Source organism: Syzygium oleosum, unplaced genomic scaffold (genome assembly GCF_021117445.2).
Source record: "Syzygium oleosum isolate NSW1041296 unplaced genomic scaffold, Sole_v2.1 Sole_v2.32, whole genome shotgun sequence".
NCBI lineage: Eukaryota > Viridiplantae > Streptophyta > Magnoliopsida > Myrtales > Myrtaceae > Syzygium > Syzygium oleosum.
The window spans coordinates 1882499-1906853 of NW_026607516.1; the positions used below are offsets into that span (position 1 = coordinate 1882499).

At 41.1% G+C, this 24355-nt stretch overlaps 3 protein-coding genes and 1 long non-coding RNA gene across 8 annotated transcripts; 2 read left to right on the forward strand and 2 right to left on the reverse strand.

Annotated features, from left to right (window-relative positions):
* The first annotated feature begins 3794 nt into the window (after positions 1 to 3794).
* Positions 3795 to 7510, forward strand: LOC115685462 (probable inactive shikimate kinase like 2, chloroplastic). The gene is made up of 8 exons (XM_030610545.2): positions 3795 to 4022; positions 4668 to 4858; positions 4943 to 5137; positions 5440 to 5501; positions 6131 to 6197; positions 6291 to 6409; positions 6785 to 6961; positions 7277 to 7510. The coding sequence occupies exons 1-8, from the start codon at positions 3852 to 3854 to the stop codon at positions 7390 to 7392; spliced, it is 1098 nt and encodes a 365-aa protein (XP_030466405.1). The 5' UTR covers positions 3795 to 3851; the 3' UTR covers positions 7393 to 7510.
* On the reverse strand, positions 5842 to 9112 carry LOC130135421 (uncharacterized). Its single transcript, XR_008814817.1, has 3 exons — positions 8929 to 9112; positions 7179 to 8895; positions 5842 to 7042 (listed from the first exon to the last, which is right to left on the reverse strand). It is a non-coding gene; the product is annotated as an uncharacterized LOC130135421 (long non-coding RNA).
* A 2082-nt stretch (positions 9113 to 11194) lies between these two features.
* LOC115685395 (inactive poly [ADP-ribose] polymerase RCD1-like) lies at positions 11195 to 16322 on the reverse strand. 5 transcript variants are annotated; one of them, XM_056304489.1, is made up of 8 exons: positions 16166 to 16322; positions 15654 to 15809; positions 14294 to 15407; positions 13516 to 13757; positions 13073 to 13173; positions 12133 to 12276; positions 11947 to 12042; positions 11195 to 11484 (listed from the first exon to the last, which is right to left on the reverse strand). In XM_056304489.1, the coding sequence occupies exons 2-8, from the start codon at positions 15667 to 15669 to the stop codon at positions 11431 to 11433; spliced, it is 1767 nt and encodes a 588-aa protein (XP_056160464.1). In that variant the 5' UTR covers positions 15670 to 15809; positions 16166 to 16322; the 3' UTR covers positions 11195 to 11430. The 5 variants fall into 5 exon arrangements, with proteins under 5 accessions (XP_056160464.1, XP_056160461.1, XP_030466323.2 ...); XM_056304486.1 differs by having other exon boundaries at positions 12133 to 12285; XM_030610463.2 differs by having other exon boundaries at positions 12133 to 12285; positions 14294 to 15523; positions 15647 to 15809.
* A 3990-nt stretch (positions 16323 to 20312) lies between these two features.
* LOC115685477 (uncharacterized) lies at positions 20313 to 24060 on the forward strand. Its single transcript, XM_056304363.1, has 5 exons — positions 20313 to 20470; positions 21601 to 21704; positions 22194 to 22819; positions 23265 to 23364; positions 23745 to 24060. Exons 1-5 carry the CDS (start codon positions 20396 to 20398, stop codon positions 23785 to 23787), a joined length of 948 nt encoding a protein of 315 aa, XP_056160338.1. The 5' UTR covers positions 20313 to 20395; the 3' UTR covers positions 23788 to 24060.
* Positions 24061 to 24355: the final 295 nt, after the last annotated feature.

Below are 24355 nucleotides of genomic sequence, written 5' to 3' on the forward strand. Positions count from 1 at the left end.
GTAATTAATAGTGAACTTTACATCTATTTAGCCCTCGATCTCTATGGAATTTGCAAAGAGTGCTCTCGAAGCACTTATAGCCATAATCGATAAAGAAATGTTTTCAGTTTTAGTACAATGACTATCCATAACACGAGAAAGACGGTGCATTGAAAATTCCAAACTTTGATCATTAAGGTGTCCGACAAGTCTCCCTTGAAGCACTCGTTAACACAATCATTCGCTTAATGGTCCTAGACTTTTTTGACAAATTAACTCCGTCCTCTAACAAAACGACGCGTATCAGTGCGCAAGAAAAGGTTATCTACATAATCATTTCTCATCGATTAAAATCGCCCACGGAGCAAAAATAAGGAATGCTTTATATAATGGTAAAAAAAAATATCCAACTCTTTTTATTGCCCGAGATTTTAAAAATAAATAAATAAAGGCACAAACAATCGCATAAGCTGCTGAATCTCTTTTAGAATATACTGTCGAAAAAAAAACCCTTTCCTTTTTCTTTTTTTTTTCCCTGGTCCTAAAAATTTAAAAAGGAAAAAGTATATCTATGCATTCTTTTTGCAGAGACACAAGCTACAAAACGACAAAAAAAAAAGAAAATGGAAAAAAAAGAAAATTAGAGGGAACCCTAGTCTTACGACGCAGTATAAGGCGAAATTCTCGCGGGAGGCAAGAGGATCATTCTTTATTCAGCTCCGGGGGGAATATCCTGATGGAACAAACAGCATAAAATTGAATATTTCTTTAATTCGAAAAAACCGAAAAAATAACAAAAAGTGGGACGTGGACATTTTTTTTTTTTAATTTTTCGCTTTTTCGCCCTCGGAAAAAAAAGAGGAAGAAATTCCCGTCCACACGTGCCGAGGGACGTGGACGGGTCGACGGCCGCGGGGCCCGGGGGGCGCGGTTAGGGTTACGGTCAACGACACGGGGGGACACGTGTCGCCGTCCGATCGGGGCGCGCGGGGGGGAGGAGGAGGAGGAGGCGGGGGTTACGAGGGGGAGGGGGGAAATCATTTCGCAATCCATTGCATCATGATTGACCCCTCGCTGGCGGGGTGTGGCGGGTGAGGGCTGTCACCGTAGCAGCAGCGGAAGCGAAGGGGAGCAGAAGCAGTAACAGTAGGAGGAGGCGCTCTGTAGCAGCTCCTGTCTTTTCATGTGCGTGGGAGGGGGGGGGGGGGGGGGATGAGGGCGAAAGCGACCACTCCTCCTCTCTCCTGTCTTTGTCTGACCGGCATTCAAGGAGGACTGTTCATCCCTTTTTTTGTTTTTTGTGTTTTCTGTCTTTTTCTCTGTTCTTCTTTTTTTTTTTTCAAATATATATAAGTTTTTTTTTTTAATTTCCTGTTTGGTCATGGCAGATCCGACATGATGTATTACCTCATCGATTGTTTCTATAAAGGTGCGTTTGACAGCCATTATATTCCCGAAAATAATTTTCGTTCAGAAATGAGTCTTTTTAATTCCTTGCTCGGGAACAATTTTTAAGTATTTGAAAGTGTTTGGAATAGAAAAAGAACATAAATATGTTTGGTAATTACATAAAATTCTTTTTAATAATAATATTTAGAAATTTTTTAATTTTTTTTCTTTTTATTTTACTGTTTTTTTTCTTCTTCTTCCCCTTCCTTGGCCATGGCCAGGTCGCTGGTGTCGGCGACCAGCCACAGGCCAGGGCCGGCGAGGGTGGCTAGCGACCTGGGCAAGGGTTGCGCTCGGCGGCCTGGGTGAGGCCTCGCTAGATCCGGCAAGGGCGACAACGAGGGTCGCCCATGCCAGATCCTACAAGGGCCACGACTCCCTTGCCGGCCCTAGCCTGTGGTCGGTCGTCAGGACCGGCGGCGGCCGACAACCGGCCATAGGCTAGGAAGAAGAAGAAGAAAAAAAATTTCTTTTCCATTTCTGATTATTGTTCCCTTGTTTCTTGATTTTGTTCCATAACTGATTCTGGGAATAATTTTGTGCCCGGGAACAAAAAATTTACCAACTAATTTCTGTTCCAAAACTGACTCTAGGAACGAAAGAATAGAAATAGTTACTGTTTGGCCGGTTGCCAAACGCGCCCTGAGCGTCCATCGCCTTTTGTGGAATCAAATGAGATTTGGCCACCATTGTGGGGAGGGGGGGGTGGTCCTTTCTTTTTGTTTTTGTTCCGAGAAAAGCCGGTAAAAACAAAGATTTAGCCCCCATGTCGAGTTATTGATCAATGAATAAACATGGGTACTATTTGCATAAGTTTACGGCTCTGGATCCGAAGCATGGGTACCATGTTATGTTGGAAAACGTCGAAAAAGAATTCGATATTCATTTTCTTCCTCTGTTTTTCAGTGTCCCTTTTTCATGGCCGTGGGCGTGCTAAGTTACTTGCGGCACGCTTGATAATTGCGAGGAAAAGTTGGAGCGTTTTATCGACTTCTAAAGGAGGGATTTCGTGTGACGATTTCTTTGGTGACGGATATATTCTTTTGGTGGTTTTTCCACGAGATGGAGTTTGCGTCCTACGAGCGAGGGGGGGGGGGGGGGGTCTCTGATATTCCCCTCAGAAGTTCTTGCTTTTTATCTTGTATCCGAAAAGCCCTCGATTGAATCATTCATTCATTCATTATTACTCACTTTTTTGAACGCATTGACGTGACCCCTCCCTCCCTCCCTCTCTCTCTCTCTCTCTCTTATGCGTGACAATGTGTTGAAACGAGAACAGTTGATTCATGGATCGTAGCGGGGGGGTCCGCAGGAAGGTCCAAAGATGAAATGAAAAGAGAGAACGAAATTTGAAAACGATCTCACATGTTAAGCGGGCATCGGACAATCTGGACCATCTTTTGAGCTTACACGGGGCAAGGCGGTTTTCGCGAGCGACGCAGCACCGATACAACCGCGTCTCTGTTGGATACCGACATATCGAGTCTTTTATACCGTCTGTGGGAGTTTTTTCTTTCCTTTTTTTTCTTTTTTCCGCCGGCGATGGACCCCCCAAAACAGAGATTAGTAAGTTGGAGTTTGCGCAACTGATGCATGGTCGCCATGTCTGCCATGCCGAGGCTAGATACACTAGAAGTGGTCCTGCCTAATGCTGACATGAACACCCAAATTGGCTGTCCATCGAGTTGGCTAGCTAGCCCATGGGTTGAGTGGGCCCTATTTTTCGTCTTCTCGAAACCAAAATCTGGAGTACAGATAAACTATTCGGGATTGACTTGGTCCATTCCATATTGAACGGTCACGGTCGATCACGTTCCTGATTCTCTTGGACTTTATGGCTATGAATGAAGTCAAAGACGAGTTACCCATGTCAAAACCATGTGATTTATGGGATTTTTAGTTAGGTCGAGAGTAGGAAAAGGACCCTTTCAATTACATGTTCCAAAATTAAAGCCTCTCGCGGTCACAATAACCTAATAAGCAAGTTCAAACATTTTCGTCGCGCCCGCGTGAAAGAAACTCGGACCGAATCAGGCGACGCCGACAGACGGACCTCCAAACTCGTATGAAATGTTCGCAGACACTATCGCGATCGTACTACAATCGTTCGGGGGGAACCGAAAGGCAATTACTTCCATCCCACAAAATTAAACCCCTAAATCGATATGGGCCAAAACTAATTGATCTTAATCAGAAGCGCGGCTTATGAACATGTCTTGATGTAGGGCGGTTGTAATGTGGCAAGTGAGTAATCCCAATAGGCTTGTTCGGCTTTCGGATATGGATTTTAATGGGCCTTTTCTTTGGGCCCAGGCCCATATAACTGGTACGAAATGATTAAGGGTAAAAAGAGAAGGAAAAACCAGCTCGTCTTATCCGCTTCTCCGATTGTGCTTCTTGGCATCGAGCTCGACGGAGGGAAAATGGCTACGGCCGCTCCTGCTCCTTGCTTCTTCAAGTTGTCTTCCTCTCATCGCTCTGCTCTCCCTGCCCGTCGGTTCGCATCGCGCGATGCGGCGGCGCTCAGGACGCGGGGCCGCGTCTCGTGCGGCAGCGGCGGCAGCCTCTCTTCGGCCACTCCGATCAGCTACGAGGTGAGCCTTGAGTTTCTCGATTTTTTGCGGACGGGAATCCGCGGAACGGAAGCTGATCGGCTTCGTGGAATTCGTGGTAGTTTGATGTTTCATGCTGAAGCGGATCGAGCCGCGGTGTTGGTCTTAGCAGAAATTTGATGTTGTCGTGTGTTTCTGGTTTCCTGATTCGTCGAAAAGGAAGGGGACAAGGAAATGCTTCTATTATCGTTGCAGATTTTCTCGGAAACTCACGGAGTCTATGTATGATGTTGGAGGAAATGTAGCCTTGTGTTAAAGATTAGATTTTGCATATGTCTAGAACTCGCGACGGTGTCGCATCGGTACATCGATGCCGAAGAACGAATGTAGCACAAGGGACTATAGGATTTCCTCTCGACCCCGAGCATCAAAATGTGAAATTTCGCAGTTGATGTAGTTTTTATCTTAAGGGACATATGATGTAAAGTCTCTGTTTTGGTGAATTTGCTTAGGATGATCTTCCCCTGATGAATCCTGCTTGTAACCATAGAGATGGGAATGAGCTTTTACACTGTCACTGAACTCTCCAAATTCCACTCGACCTGTGCCATCGGAGTGTTATTATGTCTGTAATCGCATGATAATCAGAGGCATTTCCTGAAAAACTGACCGGTGAAGCGAATGCAGTTTTCAGATGGTTCTTCCGATATGGAATTGCGACTCCAGCTCGGCGGCGTCGACATTTCAGGTCCCAGAGATATTCACGTGGACGCAAACGACACCTCCTTGACGATCAAACTTAAGCATTCTGGTTCCCTCACGACGCTAATGGAAACAGATTCTCTCTTTGATAGGATAAAGTCGGCTGAAACGATATGGTTGGTTGTCCTCTGTGTGTATGTACTTGATGATAATAGCCTAGATTTTCCGGGCGCTCATGTGAGGACTCTTGTTTTGGGCAGGTATTTAGATGACGATCAGCTTGTTATTAATATGAAGAAGCAGGATCCTGAATTGAAATGGCCTGACATTGTGGAGTCTTGGGAGTCGCTGACTGCAGGGTCGATGCAACTACTTAGAGGAACATCCATTTATATTGTTGGGGACTCGACGGAGATCAACCAGAAAGTGGCAAAAGAACTTGCAGTTGGTCTTGGGTAATATTACATTGTTTCATCCTTTCTTGGGTTCTGGAAAAGTATCTGCCAAATTTCCACCTTTCTGATTTCACCATTACAATCAAACCTCGACCCAAAAGAAAGAAAGAAATCCCACAAGATCCCAATGAGACTGAAATGAGAAAGATTAGAACAAGAGTCACGTGTTAAGAGCTTTGGAATCGATTATTCAGTTATGAGCTTTAGGATCGATCACTTCTAGTGCCTTTTCAATGTCATAATATTTTGTTTGTTTTTAGACTGATTTGCTGCTTGCTAAAGCTCAAATATATGATCTGCAGGTACACGCCTCTTGAGACAAAGGAGTTGCTCGAAACATTTGCTAAGCAAACAATCGATTCATGTGAGTAGACCTCTGCTGTAAACAGAGGCTAATAAAATGCCTTCAATCCTGGGCCGTAAATCTGGTCCTGGACCACACATTTTGGTTAGAGGGCACATCTATAGTCCCATGCTAAAGAATATCAAACAGTATCTCGTGATAGTCATTCTATTGGTATGTGCTGATATGTGCAGTAACTTAATAGCTGTCATTACCAACGTAGGAAATTTCCAGGCAGATAGAGTAATGGGCACAGGACTACTGAAAAACCCATAGTTAAAATTTGTAGATTCATCTCATTACTACAGGTCATTGCAAAGAAAGTACCATGGTTGCTAAAACCATACACATCAGCAACATATGAGCAATTTACTTATTAACATAATCTGGTGATGTTTTAAAGCAGCAATTGATAGTGTTGAGTTCAGCATACTGCCAATCCACGCTGAAGATGGCATTCGGAATGTTATTTGTATCTCTGTACATATTCTGAAATAAAATTAGAAGAAACTACAAAGGAAAATGGATTAGAAAATTCTCATATTTGAAAAAAACATGTATAAGTAGATATAGCAACTTTCGCTTTGGCAATCTTGAAATGACCTGCAGTGCCCATCTTGCAGTGCATTAATGAGTCTAATCATCTCCAGGGGCGCTTGCTGAAGGATATGATGCCATTGCTGAAGCAGAGGGTGTCTTATTAGAAAGCCTCAGTAGGTATACGCATTATGTGATGCAGTTGTTTGAAACTCTTGCCTTCACAAATGACTCATTCTTTTCTCTTTTCTCTCTTTGATTTGTTTTGCAAAGTCACGTCCGGGCTGTTGTCGCAACTTTAGGAGGGCAGCAGGGTGCTGCTCGAAGAGCTGATAAATGGCAGCACCTTTACGCAGGATTTACTGTATGGTTGTCTACAACTGAAGCAACAGGTAGTCTACTGATGCGTGCCTCCCCCATGCATTTTGCCATTGAATCAGTTTTCCTGATGATCTTTGAGTGGTAGAGACAGAATGATAATCAAATTTAGTGGCTTGTAAGGACCTTCGATGCTGCTGAAATTACTTGGTTCGCCAACTGATATAATATCTATCCTTGCTGAAGTTCAAAGTGGAAAAGGAGGTTGTTATTGTGCATTTTCCAAATGGTTCAAATGATGTCATGCAAAATCATTTCAATTCTGCTGGAAGTTTGACTGAACCTGAAACAGGGTTGGAGGCTAAATGATGGCCACCTTTCCATTTAGTTGCAGTATTACGGACCCTTGTGATGATTTCATCTGAAGTAAGTTGTAATTTTTTTTGCAGACGAAGACTCGGCTCAGAAAGAGGCCAGAAGACACATTGAAGATGGGAGTCTAGGTTATGCAAATGCAGATGTTGTTGTCAAGGTCCAAGGTTGGGATGCCGATTACTCCAAAACCGTGGCTCAAGCATCTCTGAGTGCACTCAAACGATTAGTTTTATCAGATAGGAAGCTCCCAGGTAAAAGTTCGTCAAACTACACATGACCTGTGTATTGAAAATGCTATGAAATAGGGGAACCTATCGTAATGCCAGAGGAAGCTGATGCTGAAACAGACCTTGGAGGGTTGAGCCACAAAGATCAGATTAAAATGCCACCTCAATTCATTTTAACGAAATTATGAAACCAGCGTGTCTATAAGATTCCTAAACAATAATGGCTAGTGCCGCTTTGTACTTGATGCTGTAATGAAAACAACCTTGGAATTTGTTCTCTGTGCAGTAAAAAGCTCTGATTGAACCGTAAATCTCATCGGTTCTGTCTCGTCCTTGCAGATAAGAAGAGCCTGTACATAAGGTTGGGATGCCGTGGAGATTGGCCAAACATCAAGCCCCCAGGGTGGGATCCATCAACTGCTTATGATTCTATAACGTCTCCGGATACGTTGTGAGAAAATTCAAGTTGCCAGCACATAAGAGAATAAGATAGATGGAGACCAAGGGCAAGTAGAAATGTCATCCTCCAATTCTTCTCGATTTTAGTGATATATAAATAACCAATTCATTTTACTGAGGCTTCTTTCTCTCTTTCCCCTCTCTTGTTTTTGTTCTTGCTTTTATCTCTTGTTTGCCGTGATCGTGAGTAGGTCATTGGGTCCATTCCATCTATGCTTACAAACTACGTTATGAGTGAATATATATAGGTACTTTGTCTAGTCAATGGGTCCATGCCAGTCACCATCTCCAACTCCTGCAATGGTTGTTCAGCCAAATCACCAGGACCATGTAGAACTGGCAATGGAATTTTTCGACTGACCACCTTCCACGCTTCAAAGCACTGGTCAAATGCAAGCAGCAGTATTGGGGGATGGCAAATGGCTGTACCTCCAAAGGCACACTTTGCAGGTCTTTGCAAGTCATGGTCAATGTCGTCGAGGAAAAGCGATACAGCCTGTGGGTTGAGGTACATGGTGCAGCCGATGACTACTGTCTACAATGAAAAACTACTATGTAAACATACCAGCATTAAGCACGAGAATAGAGTACAAAATGTACCATATAAATACACGGACCGTAAAGGTAAAGACGCCATGCTAAACCAAAAGAGAGACATTAGACCGCAAGCAACAACACAAATTTCTCCTTTTACTTGGTGGCTAGCAAGTAGCAACTACTTCCGCAGGTCGCGAAAGTAGGCAGCAGGGTCCCTGGCGAACTCGTCCCGGAAGATGCGCTTGCCCCTCCTGGGAGCTTTTATGGTCTTCCTTCCACTGGACTTGAACGAGTCACCCATCAGACTGGCCACGCCAGCACGCACAGCTCAGATCGCCAAACCGGCGATCGCTTCCTCGGCCATGGCAGTGCCACTTGACTCCTTGGTCTCACCCTTTTCCTCTCTTATCTTTGCTCTTGCTCCCGCCCACATTGATTCTGATCAATATCAATATGCCTACGGATATGATAAGCTATGAGGTACTCTCTAGTGTCAAAAGTGTAGTGCTCTACGGCTTGATGCTTACGGTGAGAGGTTTTTGGGTTAATTATAGCGGCTTTGGTGGCTTTGGGGGTTTCGCCTTGGAGGACTTCTTTACTTATGAGTCGAGGCTCCCCTCTCCGGAAGACGAAGACGGAGACCTTGCGTCGACTTAACTAAATTATTAACTAGTGGAAAGAGATTTTTGGTACAATACAAAGAAATTGTAGCTTCACGACGTTGACGTTGCGCTTAGAGCAACATGGCATCGCCGCCCCGACCACAGACAGCCTCACTTGCAAACCCTCACGATGCTGACTCCCTCTACCAAGTTCAATTCCCCACCTTTTAGGGGGCTGGGGTGGAGGCCGCGTGAGTAAGGAAGCAGAGTTTCGAAATGTGAGCACAGCACATAACACACACAATGGCTTATAAAATAAAAATAGAAATAGGATAGAACCAGACCCAAGAAATAAACTCCCTCTACCAAATCCAAACACGTGGACCACATGACCCGGTTCAAGAGCAGCTCAATTCTTTTTTTTGGTCATAATGGGCAGCTCAAATTCGATAGAGAGAAAAATTATCAAAAAAGTCCTTAACTTATTGTACGGGAAAATTGTCAAAAAAGTCATAAACCTATTGCACTTTTGCCAATTCGGTCCTAAACCTTTTAAGTTTGCCAATTCAGTCCTAAACCTTTTCACTTCTTGCCAATTCAGTCTTAAACATTTTCACTTATTACCGATTGAGTCCATTTGACCGGCCGGCGCTGACGCGGCCACCGGCCATCTGACCAACACTGACGTGGCTACTGGCCGTCTGACCAACACTGACGTGGCCACCAGCCGTCCGACCAACGCTAACGTGGCAATTTTTAAATATTTTTTTCGAATTTTTTAATTTTTTTCTGCTTTTTCCCTCTAGCCGGCGAGGTCGACCTCGCCAGCCTCTAGCGAAGCTTGCTCCTGCCGGCCTTGCAACGGCGGGCGAGGCTCGCCCTCGCTAGTGGCCGGAGAGGGCAAGCTTCGCCAAAGGCCAGCGAGGTCGACCTCGCCGACCCGCGTCTCTGACCGGTCGCTGGACCGGCCAGAGAGAAAATGCAGAAAAAAAAAGAAAAAAAATAAACAATTCGAAAAAAAATATTTAAAAATTGCCATATCAGAGTTGGTCGGACGGCCAGCGACCACATCAGTGTTGTCCGGACGGCCGGCGGCCACGTCAACGCCGGCCGACCAAATGGACTCAATTGGCAAGAAGTGAAAAGGTTTAGGACTGAATTGACAAATTAAAAGGTTTAAGATTGAATTGGCAAAAGTACAATAAGTTTAGGACTTTTTTGATAATTTTCCCCATATTGTACATATACCAATTCAATCCTAATATTTTAATTTGGTCAATTAAGTCATAAGCCTTTTGACACTACCAATTTTAATTCAAAATTGCTAACGTGGACACCGGTTGGAACCGATATGAACAATTTTTGCAATTTTCAATTTTTTTATTTTTATTTTCTTTTCTTTTTCCTTTTCCTTCTTCCTCCGTCGGTCGCCAAGCCTCAAGGATGGCTGGTGATTGGCCACAAGCGAGGGCCAACCTCGCCATATCCCAATGAGCTAACCTCACCAAGCCGCCGGGTCTCAAGTGAGGCTCACCCTTGCCAGATTCAGTGAGGCTCGACCGTCGCCAGCCACCGTTGAGGCCTAATGACTAGCAGAGGAAGAACGGAAAAAAAGAAAAAGAAATATAAAAAAATATGTAATTTCAAAAAAATTTGCAAACATTATCAATATCAGCACCGATCGTGATACATAAAACAGCCGGCGTTTACATCAGCCATTTCCAGCCAAAATTGGCAATTGTCAAATTACTTTGGACTAAATTAACTAAATTAAAATGTTTAAAATTGAATTAGCATCCGTACAATACGTTTATGACTTTTTTGATGATTGATTTTGAGATGCTCCGTAACAACAGAAAAAACAGAAAAAAATGTTTGTCAAGCATTTCTCCTGCTCGAGAAATTTCTCTCCAAAGCTTTAAGAGTGTGCATTCCGACCTTGGAGTCAACTTGCCAGCAACATTATACAATCACGGCCAACAAACATGATGACCTCCACCACCATGAGTAGTTTTTTGCTTTTCTTTTTCCCTTCTGTAAACTTTTTTTAGGTTCTCTCAATTTGATCATCAGAACCATCACAAGACATTCTTCAGAATTAGCAAATCAAATGCAAAGCACCAACAAGTGCCCGGCATTGCCGAAGATTAGGAAATATCGATGAACTCAAAGTGGAATCGAATAAAATCCCTCATTGAAATCTTCACTGAATGCATGACACGAGGAAATTCTCTGACTGTTGAGTGTTGCTGTAAGCAATCAATCCAAAAATTGGAAAATTTCTTGAAAACTAATCGAACGGAAAAGTGCAGTTACAGTGATTCAGAGAGGAGACGACGGAGAAAAGAAAAGGTAGACGGTTGACGATTGACTGAATTTACAGATGAAGGGCATTTTGGTCAGTAAACAAGAATAGGGGTGTCTTTAGCAACGAAAAAGGGAGGTGAACGAAATTAGCCCCATTTTTACAAAAATTAAGCGATACTTCTCATTACTTATTGAATATGATCCATTACCAACCTAATGCAAGATTGGAAAGTCGTCACTTTATAGGGTAGAAATTTTTTATTGCATGGAGAAATAATTGTAATTATGGACTTGGAGAACAATGTTGAAAGTTACCTTCTTACAAAATGTCATTGACCCCACGGAGAAAATATCAGGTAAATAATATGCCGATTGTTTCTTTTCCAACATGAAAAATCACTAACAGCAGTGGAGTTCTTTACTAGGCTGAGCAGCAACCAGCAAGAATTCCATAGAATTACGAATATATACATAAGGATCCAAAAAGAGATACCTTCAAACAACCCGGAAAAAGAAGCCAAGATCTAAATGCAGTGGCAATCCCCACGACACTAAGGGCAACAGCATTGCATAATCAAATAAGAAGATTCAAACCTCTTGCTCCAGCTTAGGCACCTTTGAGTGACTAGATCCAAGAGTCGGCTGCAAAATGCAGTAACAAATGTTAAGCGCTTTCACAAGAATATCAGAGAATATATTGACGGCAGGATAAACTATCCCTCCATCTTAAATCTGGATATATCGTCACAAAGACCCTATGTCTGTTCTTTTGAGAGGAATAGCCAGCATCGATGGTGCAAAAAGAAAATTTTCAGTTTGCATATCGTTCTGCCCATCTTGATTTTCACAATTCTTTGCCAGTCTTATATCGCACACTTTCACCTACTCCAGAAGATAGAAATCGACCTCTTCCAGGAATAAATATTGATACAACAATCCTGTACGCTCAGACGAGCACTAGTCAGGCCATTTACCATCTGATTTCTTACTAATCACTGGAGCAAAACCATTAGAATCCAGAGTAGATAACTAAGTTATAGTCAACATGCAAAAACTTAACTGCCTAGAAATAATGAATTGCAAGTTTGACAACAATATTAATACCTTGCCCTGAAGACTCATTATGCTGGACCTCAACAATTCATCACCGACTATTGATCTCAACCTCTTGATGAAGTCAATTCGAGAGATCCTCTTGGTCTGATAAATATTGAGGAGGAAGATTAGACTTTGACGAAAGAGTTATAGTAAACAGATGATTGTAAGAGTGATTAATCAAAGACGACGCACCCTGAAAAGTTCATAATTAGCCTTGATTGTGTTCATATCCTTGGCAGCAACTTCTTTTGAGATGGCATCAAACAATAAAGGAAACGGCATCCATGGAGATTTGGGAGTCTTTGCAGAGCTTGAACCCAAGGTATCATCTTTTCCCTGAAGTCTCTTCTCGAAGTTCATACGAAGTAGGAGGTAGACATGACAAATAATAAAAGATTACAAAAAGCATTGGTAGCCATTCAGGGAAAAACAACAAAACTTCCAAAAGTAGCACCCTTTCAGATGCAATCAAACTAACATCAAAATTCTGAAATAACAGACACAATAAAGGCCATTTCCATTGAAAATCATAGTAGAAGCCAACATATAAGAAACTACGGCTCTTGAATCCTCCGAGCAATGGAAAAGAAAATCACTTGGCCAACAGTTCGCTCTCAAACCAACCAAGGCTGCATAAAGATCCTCACTAATGAAAGAATCCAGACATGACTAAGCATTCACTCTCTGGCTTTTCAGAAAATTATGAAACCATCAAACAGGCATTGGAGAAGGCACTAAAGTCTCGTGTACAAAGAACTTCCTACATAGCCCATGGTGACTAAAGACTTACTCATACATACTACTCTAAAGGTTACAACAAAAAGATCTCACTCTCACTCTCTCAAAACAGATGGTAAGCTAAAATATGAGAATAATCTCTGGGTCCTCAAGAATTAGAACCTGACATGGAAGCAAGTCAACAGCTATCAATATTTGAGATCTGCCAATCCTGACTACAGGTTATCTTGCAACTGACTGACTAATTAACCTATCCCACCACCTCTAAGAAACTACCAGATGTAAAGACAACAAAATCAATTAAGTTGCACTCACTGACTAGAAGGTCCAGAGGGAAAAATGACCTTAAGAATACAGCTTTAACAATACAAGAGTACAGTCTAGTAAGCCTTACAGGCTCCACAGGTGAATGGTGTAATGTAGCCTGATCAACAGGCCCTTTACTAACTGTTGTTTCTGATAGCTCATTCCGGCAATTCTTTCCAGCTAGATGCCCTGCAGCACAAGTAAGATTCCCTTGCTAAAATGTTCACCATAACTTGAATAAAAAAAATTTCAATATCAGTTTTTTTTTTGGTCGAATCAATATCAGTTCAGTGGTATAATATTACCCTAGAAACCCGCTTGTTCACTCATATATTACTCTCCATATACATATCTATATAAATCTAACAAAGGTCTCGCAATCCACTGACAGACAATCCCATTGCATGAACAAATTTCTTGAGCATGAAAATATGAATAAGGACAAGAAAAAACATTACCCGAGATGCTAAGAAAGCAACACAAAAGTCAGTTATCAATACTTCAAATGAGAAAATTCCACAGATAAATCACCTCCAGCACTAGCTTGAATCTTGAAACTTATCACAAATTCCGGAAAAATGTGCGTGTTCATATTCATATTCCAAACTATATAGTACTGTGGATTTTGGAGCTCGTCAACTCCACTGTCAAAGTTGTTGCTGCTAGGACAGAATTGTCTGGATCCAGGATGGACGAGCTCAACACTGCCCAATATGACACGACAGAGCACAATGTGTTTTACCCCATTTTCATCATCATCACAAAACTTTGCACTGCAAAAGATGAGATAAGCTTAAACACCCTCTGAGGCTTAAAAAAAAATAGCAGCAATTACAGAGTACCATATGAAAGAGATTATCTACCATGTATATGAACTTCACAAGCTGCTACTCAAAAAGTGAAAAGATCTTATTTCAACTAGCGCCAAGCAAATAAACTAACAAAATTTTTCCCCGGAGGATCCCAAATGATGGTAATTCAACATTCACCTAGACTCCGACATTTCCTACAAGTTATGTGTCTGATTAGTCCACCAAGGGATAAACCCGCACAGTTCCAATCACCGCATTTGCACAAAGTGCAAACGTGATTTGAACTAAATCAACTAATTGACCACAGAGAAGGAGTTAGACTAAAACTACAGCCTGCATTATGCTGACAAGTTGCATGCTTCACCTACATAATCAAGGCCAACAATCTTGCAAAATGATCCAGTTGAAGATTGCAACGAACAATATAATTATACATAATAAAAGTATCCATATTATAACCAAAAATAGCATCCATATTGGAAAGAAAAAAAGCAAACCTAATATGTGTATTATCGACAGATGTGAGATGAACTGCAGAGCCATATGTACACACTCTCTTAAATCCACCTGCACCGGGACCATACATCATAATACTAGATACAGCATCCTTATTAGCTGCAAGCCAAGCATACTTAACATTTGGATCCCCACGAAGATTTCTTGTGATCTCAACTTGCTTTTCAAAGAGTTCCAATCGAGCTTGCATTGAATGACTAGAGCAATGGTTAATTTCAATTATGTCTGAGCGCATGAGGAACCCCATTCCCATAACAAACATGTCTCTAACGGTATCAGAATTTATGTGCTGATGCACGGGTCCAATTTTAGTTTCTGCTACTTTATTCATTAGTTGACCACCCCCAACTATATCCTCCAATTTTTTATCCAAAGGTTTATCAAGTTCGACATTGTCCTCCGCATCCTCGTTGCAATCAGCAGGAATTTGGTTAATTTTAATCTTCTTGACATGGGAACTTGACTCTTCAACGCCTTCTTCCATATAACATGTATGGGCTCCATTTATTTCGATATCCAGCTGCAGCTTAATCTCTTGCATCCCATTTGGTATCTCAAAAGAGTAACCAGCATCAGCCTCTAATTCAGATTGGCAGGACTTTTGCATCCCAGTAGCACCTGCATAAGGTTCAGGGAAGAAGTGGCGACCGGCTTCGTCAATCCATGCAATATGTCTTTGTGAACCTGTTACGAAATCCCACTGGCTCATGTACAAGATATCCAACAAAAAATGGCAACCATTGGACTTCACTTCAATTGCTGCATTTTTCAACTCAAAACTTTCCCTGATCAACTCAACAATGTAAGTTGGAAAATCATTCCATTCATTGTCTTGAAAGAACAGAACCCTTTGTGGCAGGCTGCTCTTCATAAAACGTGTGTAATTCTTCGAAACAGAGTTCCTTGCCCAACAACTACACTCAGTCTTGCATCCATCAAGTCTTTTACGTTTACGGAGCTTGCCAACCAATGAGTTCGAACTAACTTGTTGTGGAAACAGGGTACCTCTCTGCCCCTCTTTACGTGTTGCACCTTGGGGTTTGCACTTAACAGCTACTCGATGCCCAAGATCTTTATTCCACCTTGCTTCCATTACTACATGAAAACAGTGCAATTCAAATTTAAATACTAGAGCAGGACGACATGATCAACACGAAGCTTCCACATCGAGCGTGCCAGAGGAATGATGACATAAAGTGGAGAAAGATTTCCTGCGAAAGAAAAGGAGAATCAAACCTTTCAATTCAGTTAGTTAGAAATAAAATCAAGAACCATTATTAGCTAGAACGAGAAAAGCACGAATTGTCTCCGGACCCAATCACAACAACACCTACCAAATACCAGTGCCAACGAACATGTTGCGCTGATCTCTCCTTCACCGAACATCCTCTCAGTGTCGGATCTCCACACCGAGAAAAACAGCAAGCTCTACAACTGCGCTAGCACGCACCAACTCTTCGATCTCCCACTCAATTAGCAGCTACCCAAATCGATAAACTGCATCGTAAAGACGGTGGGAACTGATAAGCCCAGAAACGAATTACACAAAGAGATTTGCCACGACCCACCACTATACACGCATAAACCCACCTAAACACGAAAACCCCGCGATGATTACGAAGTCAAATTGCAACGATCTACACTGTACACCTATACCAACCACGAATTTTCTCGAAAGGCTCAAAAAAGAACGGTCATTTAAACCAAACCTTCAGCCGATCGGGAATCAAACCTACGACTTATCGAAAACCTAAATTGACTCCGTTCATCGAGTCAACCCTCGTCAAAAACAACATACGATTATCGGGGGATCCGAAAATAGACACGCGAGCAGCGACAGAGATTTGACTTACCTAGCGGCGCATGAGCATGTGGCGGAGGATTTTATACACAGTCGAATCAGCGGGAGAGGAAGATGAACGAAGTAGATTGCGTTGTTCATCGAAAGAAAGAAGGAAGGTCACGAAAGGCAAGACAGAGAGAGAGAGATTTTCTTTCTTCATTTTTTTAATTTATTTTGTGAGCTCCACGACAAAGAAAAATGCCGACATGGGCCCGTCCACGTGAAGGAATCTGAAACTTCCTTCCGCATTTCCATCATGACATCTTCGTCATAAAACAACTCTTTTTTCTTTGGGCATAAAGTGCATTCAAAAGTGAAATTAAGTCGAAAAACTTATTACGAAGATATAATTGAGTCCAAAATTTTTTAAAATGTACAATTAATTTTTAAATTTATCGAACTATTTTTGACAATCAAAACTATTTACATCTGTTGATACGTCTATTAAACTTATCACAAAAAACCCCAAACTGGTACATATGTGACAATTTTACCCTGAATTAAAATTTTAATATTATTTATTTATTTTTTCGAATTTTTATTTATTTATTTATTTTCCTTTTATTTTTTTTCTTTATCTTCAACCTACGGCGGTCGCGCAGGTCCGGCTGACTCACCACGAGGCGGAAGCCGGCAAGCGGCCCTCGCCGCGTGTCGGGCAAGGCCCGTCCTCGCCCAGTCCGACGAGGGCCGCCCTCGCCGGCGTCGGGCGAGGGCCGCCTCGCGGCGTCGGGCGAGGCCGTCCTCGCCCGCCCAGGCAGAGCGATCCTCGCCGACTCGGCGAGGCGCCTCGGCCAGTATCGGGCGAGGGCGCCCTCGCGATATCTGGCGAGGAGCAACCCTCGCTGCGTCGGGCGAGGTTGCCTCAGCCGGCGTCGAGGCGACCCTCGCCTGAGTCGGGCGAGGCCGCCCTCGCTAGATCCGGCGAGGGTCGCCCTTGCCGAGTCGAGCGAGGCGGCCTCGTGCCGGGCTTCCACCTCGGCCGTGGCCGGACCGGCGCCAAGCCGAGGTTGAAGTGAAGAAAAAAGAAAAGAAAAAAATTCAAAAAATAATATTAAAAATTAGTTTGGGTAAAATTGTCACATGTGTATCGAGTTTGGGGTTTTTTGTGATATATTGAGGTAAAATTGTCACGGGTGTACAATTTGGGATTTTTATGGTCAAAAAAATAGTTTGGGGTAAATGTGTCACAAGTGTACGATTTAGGGTTTTTCGTGGTATTAACCCGATGTATAATTAATTTTCAAATTTATCAAATTGATCCAATCAAATCTTTGTGTTGATTATACTTTTTGAAAGTTTTACGACTCAATTACACATTCGTGACGATTTTTATGACTTGATTGCACTTTTTGAAAGTTTTAAGGCTCGATTGTATTTTTGTGACAAGTTGTAGAATTTTCAGTACACTTTTCCCTTATCTTTATTAAAGAGTATACAGTACCTAATAATTACTGTTATTCACTTCTATGCTAAGGTGAATTATTGGAGCAAGCGTATGGATTTCTAAGGCTTATTTGTTTCAGATTATAAAAAACCTATGAGACAAAAATATAGTGAATTTTAGGAACTCGTTGTATTTGTTTGCTATTGAAAAATTAAGGCGGTTGTAATAAATAAAATGGTTAATACCACAAAAAATCCTAAACTGGTATACCAGTAACAAATTTACCCCAAATTAATTTTTTAACCATAAAAAATCTCAAACTGGTACATATGCGACAGATTTATTCTAAACTAATTGTTTGATCACCAAAAACCCCAAATTGATACATTTGTGACAAATTTACATTACGTTAAATTTGATTAATATCACGAAAAAATACAAAATGGTCTATCTATGATAGACAGAGGGTAAAACCCCAATCTGATTCACCCGTCAACTATCAAATGTCGTTCAACTCAGAAATTTGACGGTTAACGAAATCTAATAAAGGGTAAAATTGTCACAAGTATACCGGTTTGGGGTTTCCGGGGTTAAAAAATTAGTTCGGAGTAAATCTATCATCTATGTACCAGTTTGGGATTTTTCATGATATTAACCCTAAATAATAAACTAAAATTTTTAAAGCTTAAATAGAATTAGTTGGAAAAATACTTGTTTGAATTCGGTTCATATCATAGTTAATGGTTTATACAATTACAAATTGATCTCACGATATAAGTCATGGATCAAGTAGGATTATAAATGGGATAAGTATACTAAAAGTTTAAAAAATTATCACAAAAGTGCAATTGAGTCATAAAACCTATAAAGAGTGCAATCAAGTCATAAAACTTATCAAATTGATACAATATAATTCCTCCATTAATTCCGTTCAACTTAACTAACGAAAAATGCTGACGTGACTTTTTTTTTCTTATCTTCTCTCGCCTATATGGCGCTGACATGGCTAAAGCAACGTCACATTAGTATAAATTTTATTTTTTAATAGAAATTTCATTAAAAATAAGGGTAACTTTTAAAAAACCAAAAAAGGGAAAAAGGGAAAACCAAGTGAAGGCTAAGCCCTCCATTGCCAGGTAGGGCCAAATATCGTTGGGGTGGGCAACCAAGGGTTGGCAAGGTTCAGCAGACACTGCCCATTCCCTGCCATCACCAGCCCTTTCCAACAATGGTGGGGTGGCAACGACGACACTGACGAGAGCTCTCGTTGTTTTGCCTTCTTTCCTTTTTCTTTTTTGGAATAAGTGTATTAGAAGTCCTAAAATTTATTACGAAAGTGCACTTGTATCTTACAATTTTCAAAAATTGCAACCAAATCATAAAACTTGTCAAATTAATGCAATTGAGTCATTCTGTTAACACCGTCAATTTATTTAACGGAAATTATCGACACAACCTTTTTTAATTAATTTCTCTCTATTGCGTGGCATTTTTCTCACTTTCTTTCTCAAATCTTATTAAAATTTAATTAAAAAAACTAAAAAAGCTAAACTTTTATTTAAAAAAAAAACTAAGAAAATAAAAAGAACTATAGGGTATTGGCGTATCGCTGGTGGGGCACTGCCGCCTATCGCCGGAGGGCTTGACAGAGGTCGCCGATCCTAGGCAGGGGAGCCCTTGCCTTGCCAGCCCTGAGCAGGGCCTCGCCTTAGGCGGGCGATGGTTGCTGGCATAGCCTATTTCGCATCACCAACCACCCTCACCTAGGGGAGGACTGGCATAGCCTATATCACATCACCAACCACCCTCACTTAGGGCGACCTTCGCTGGCCCCTCCTGCAATAGGCGGCGGGGGCCTGTCATTCTTTTTTTTTTAAAGAAAATTCTAGCATTTTTATTAGTTTGTTTTTTCATTGTTGTTTTTTAAAGAAAATTTTAGCCCTTTTTTTAGTTTTTTAATCTAATTTAAATAAGATTTGAGGAATAAAAATGTCACGTAGGAGAGAGGAAATATTTAAAAATTCCATGTTAGCATTTCTGTTAGACAAATTGATGATGTTAATGGACAAACTTTACTTCATAAAATTAATAAGTTTTTAGATTTGATTGCATTTTTTTAATATTTTAAGATTCAATTGCACTTTTACGACAAATTTTAGGACTTCCACCTATCCTTTTTTTTTAACTTAGTTTATTTTTTAATCTAATAGATTAAAATATTATATTTGGACCAAAACAATGTTGTTTTAACCTTAATACCATGTAGGAAATAGAAAATAATATTAAAAAAGCCAAATTGGACGGAGTCAAGGGAATGACTTGATTCCATAAAAAAACTTTCAAAAAGTGCAATCAAGTCCTAAAACTTATTAGTATTTTTCATTTGTCAAGTTGGATGGGGTTAATGAGAAAACTTGATCGCACAAACTCGACAAGTTTAGGGATTCAATTGTACTTTCGTAACAAGTTTTAAGACTTCCAGTGCACTTATTCTAATAAATTAAAATTTTGGGAATTGCATTGTATATTGAATCAAAATTCATGGACTATTGTATAATTATCTCAAAACTTAATGAGTTTGAAACTTTGAATTGAACCCAAAAAAGATTTAGGTCGTCCTAGACTCATAGTATTTGGTTTTCCTAATTATATATCCGTACAAAAAACATTATTCACGACAATTGAGGATTATACGAGCAAAAAATGTATTATCATCTCAAAATTAAAAAAAAAAAATTACAAGAAAAAAGACAGTAGGGTACACGTGCGGGTCTGGTCATTTGGGGTTCAAAGTGCTCTTCGCTTCAGTTTGCCTCTTTTTTCTCAAGGAGAACTCGAAGGAAGCAAGCAGCGATGGCGAAGGGAGGCGGTCTTTGGGACGATTCCGCTCTCATCAACGCCTTCGACGACGCCATGTCCAAGTACAAGGTACACTCTTCTGGATTCGCCCTCTCCATTTGTGCTCTTGCCATACTCAAGAGTGCCCGAAGCATTCGAGTTTGTCGTACTGTGCTCTTCTTTTTTTTTTTTTCCTGTTTTTTCCGTTGCTTTTGCTTATCGATGGCTCTGAAGCACAAGGTCTCGTAGACCGTTGGTTAGTTGCAGTCGCAGAGACGAAGTACGAGTATGTTCACCTCGTGCAGCAGAGGAATTTGGATTGGAATATTAGGATCGATGCATCGTGTCTATCGAGGTGGTATAGCCAGAAATGGATGCTAACTGGTGATTATTTTTTTTTTTTTTCTGTTTCTAGGTTAGCTCTTTTTGTTTTATGCTCTTATCTTTGGCATGGATGGAATTTGCCAATGCCGGTGATAGAGGATTGGGATTTTCTTCTGCGGAATCAGTTGTTATATAGCCAAAATTCAAGTAATGGGTTCTGTTGAACTTGGCAAAGTTGGCCGAAACGATGGTTTTTACTAAGCTCAATATGATTTTAACTAAGCTCTTCTTGTTTTATCTAAATTTTGGCGTGGCAATAGTGCTGATCCCATGGTGAGGCGGTCCGATGATCGAAATCAGATATGTTGACTTCTGGGTTTTGCCCTATTTGTTGTTCAGATCGAGGGAAAACGCTTCTCTCCCGAAATCCGTCTCTCCACTAATGTTTTCCAAAATCTTGTGCTTCTTGACATGAGTTTCTCTGTGGTTTTGATAGCTTGGGGGAACCAGCTATAAGATAGATTCAAACCATGGGAAAAAGGGGAAAGAAAAAGAAGAAAAAGAAGAAGCACTAGCCTTAGACGTTGCCCTAATCTAAATGAAAGTCTCACGTGCGCTAATTGAAGTTAAGAATTTGCGATTTACTTTGCTGTTCTCTCAATAATAAAAATGGCATGGTGAGAACGAGTGGGATGAATATATTGTTGTATCAGTTGAGGAAACCAGTGTCTTGGGTGGCCTTTGGATTTTTGTCAGAGGCTGGTCTGGCAGAGTCTGGTTTCAGTAACATGTCTGAAGGAATTACACCACCATCTTATCATTTACGTACATGGAGCTGACTTATGGCATGGATTATGGTGAACTAACGGGGACATTTATCTCTTTTGTTTGCTCAGTTAATGCATGGCCAAAAGAATAACAATCCATCCGAAGGAGTAGAAGTTGTTGATGAGCAGGAAAAAAGTGTTGCTTCTCCTGGCCAGGGAAATCATGTCACGATGTAAGCATGTAATCGTGGGGAGTTAACCCATTTGTGCTTGGTACCTCCTTGAAATTTTGGTTGACTATGTTTTTGAACTTATCATGCTCTAATTGAATTAAAATGTGCTTAGCAAGCAGATGCATATATCCCGTACTATAGAAAGTGTTTCTGTACTAAATGGAAAAGCATAATATGCGTATCCATCTATGATGGATCATTGTTACCTCGTATGCATTTTTTTTGAAGCTTATGGTGTCTAAAGCCAGAGATAGGTTCAGAAGTTATGTTGGAGGGAAATATGATTTGTGTTGATATCTCTTTATTAATTTATACTGAATGTCTTTTTCCATGGAGGGGCTTAACTTGGAATGTCAGACAGTTTTTTGTGTCATTGGGGAACTTCAATCAGCTTAATACACGCATGCTCATGCAAATGTGTGTGGTTGAGAAGAGAAAAGAACGTGTATTCACTGGTTACTCTTGCTATTCTTGTTTATGAATGCGTAGGAGGGAAGAACCTAAACACACTGTTGCATCAAATTGTGCAAAAGTACCTGGAGAGGCTAATAACGACCCATCAGTTAATGGAAACCCCTGTGGAGATGTGTTGGCTCAGGGATCTCATCCAGATTCATCAAATGGTATGCCTGTACAAGATACACTAGAAGCCCATTCATATTCTCAAGGTGCTGAAGGTTATGACCAGTTACTTGCCGAATATTATGAGCTTGAGCAAAAGAAAGAAAAGGTTCTTCAGCTGCTGCATCAATATGGTTACTGGAATTACCAGTTTCCTCAGGATGCTAATGGAGCTGCTCCTAGTGCACCGTGGGCTACTGCTACTGCTGCTATAGAGCCTTCTGTCCCTTCAGGCCACACTTTTCCAGTTGGTAGTCCATGCTGCCCTTATGTTTGTCAGTCATTTGAAGCACCGTGCCCTGTTTCTACTTGTTCTTTTGGTAAAACATGTGTCGGTGAAATTTGCAACGGTGCTCCTTCCACAAGTCATCAAAAAGTGCCTGTCGAAGATTCTGACGTTACAAGGACAGCTATTGAAGCTGCGGAGAAAGCACTATCTTCTTTGAAGATAGGAAGATCTACTGGGGAAGAAGACAGATCTGGATATTTTTCAGGTCAGTATTCAGGTCAATAGTACGATCGTGATTAGGAAACTTAACTCTTTATCGTGGAATGTTGCGATGATAGAAAGATAAGGAGTGATGACTGTTGAAAGAGTACAAAGCACTCTTAAAAGGCAAAGAAACTGAGAATTGCGGGGGAGAGCTCATATTAAAATCAGTTGTAAATAGCTAAAGCTCTTGTCGCATATGAATGCGTATCCCTAGAAGGAAGATGGGGAGCTTGATTGAACTCTTAACATTTAGCTATGAGAAAGGGAATAAGGAAAGTGGGAGGGCTTCGATGAGTGGCAATGACATTTTTACTTAGTATATACGCGATGATAATTTCAAGCATGTTGCTCTCAGGCACGCTTCAGCTTTAGTCTTATTCCTTTTTCGTATAATATTGTTGCGTCATCTTTTGACGGAATATATTTTGTGTCACACTGCATGACAGAGAAAAAGCTAGAAGGGGAAACTTTACAGACTGAAAGTTCCGAAACTGATCTTAGTGTTGTTCTGAATGCATGGTATACTGCAGGCTTTTACACGGGCAAGTAAGTATATGTTCTGTGCTTAAACTCTTCGACAAATTAAGTTCCCACCATTCTCCCTTTCCAAATTTTCACTTATTGCATGCAGTTATTCTATGTGAATGATTTAGTGACAGGATCTAATTCAGCGAAAATGAAAAAGTTCAGGAAACAGTTATCTCTGAAAATGGCATCATGACCTCTTTTTCAACATTGAAGAGATTCTAAGAGCGATACTCTATTGATTCCGGTCTAGAACTACCAAAAACATGTTCCAGAAACACTGATTAGTTTAGCTAACGGGAGTCGGTAGTGCTCCGTTGGTACTCATTGGTAATCTCTGTCTTGCTATTTGCAGAATCTGCATACTGTTAATTAACTTCTGGACATGTGCATGGTTACAGGTATCTCGCGGAGCGGTCTGTTCGAGAGAAAGGGCGTTCCTAAACAACAAGAACTTATCCATGGTCTTTGAGGCTTTGAGCTCCTTCAAAGAGGTTCTGCGCCAAAAATTTTGACATGTTCATTTGCGTGTTTATTGCAATTCCATGGATTGTTTCATGGACTGCTGACTCCCATCTATTACTGATATCTTGAAAAATGCTAAGTACATCTAGCATTGCCGATGCTTTCGTGTTGGCCGAGGGTTACAGGCTTACAAGTTACCAGCTCATACGGACTGACTCTCTTGTTAATGATTTCCCAATTTCTTTTTCTGAATTTGTTGCGGTGTCGCTGTAACTTGGCTTGGGATTGAACTCTGAACTCGATTTGTGCCGTTGAAACCATGTCGAAATGAAACGGTTTCCCTTCACAGACCATAAGGTCAGATCGGAGATGGAACTTATAGATGAAACGGGACGAGACTTGAACGACAATCCCTTCGAGCCTAGTTCAAGTGTCGCGTGATCGATTGTAAAACTCAGGAAATATACTTGCATGCGGATGGGGGCGAACCTTAATAGCCGAATGTCGCAAATCTCTCGGGATTCACATGATCTATAGTCGATAGCTA

Coding starts and splice junctions, on each gene's coding strand:
- LOC115685462 (XM_030610545.2), top strand. CDS start 3,852: ATGGCTACGGCCGCTCCTGCTCCTTGCTTCTTCAAGTTGTCTTCCTCT. Junction 4,023..4,667: donor CCACTCCGATCAGCTACGAG/GTGAGCCTTGAG, acceptor AAGCGAATGCAG/TTTTCAGATGGTTCTTCCGA. Junction 6,410..6,784: donor GTCTACAACTGAAGCAACAG/GTAGTCTACTGA, acceptor TTTTTTTTGCAG/ACGAAGACTCGGCTCAGAAA.
- LOC115685395 (XM_056304486.1), bottom strand. Junction 13,758..14,293: donor GTCGATAATACACATATTAG/GTTTGCTTTTTT, acceptor CATCTTTTGCAG/TGCAAAGTTTTGTGATGATG. Junction 13,174..13,515: donor GATTCAAGCTAGTGCTGGAG/GTGATTTATCTG, acceptor CTTGTGCTGCAG/GGCATCTAGCTGGAAAGAAT.
- LOC115685477 (XM_056304363.1), top strand. CDS start 20,396: ATGGCGAAGGGAGGCGGTCTTTGGGACGATTCCGCTCTCATCAACGCC. Junction 20,471..21,600: donor ACGCCATGTCCAAGTACAAG/GTACACTCTTCT, acceptor TTGTTTGCTCAG/TTAATGCATGGCCAAAAGAA. Junction 23,365..23,744: donor GCAGGCTTTTACACGGGCAA/GTAAGTATATGT, acceptor GCATGGTTACAG/GTATCTCGCGGAGCGGTCTG.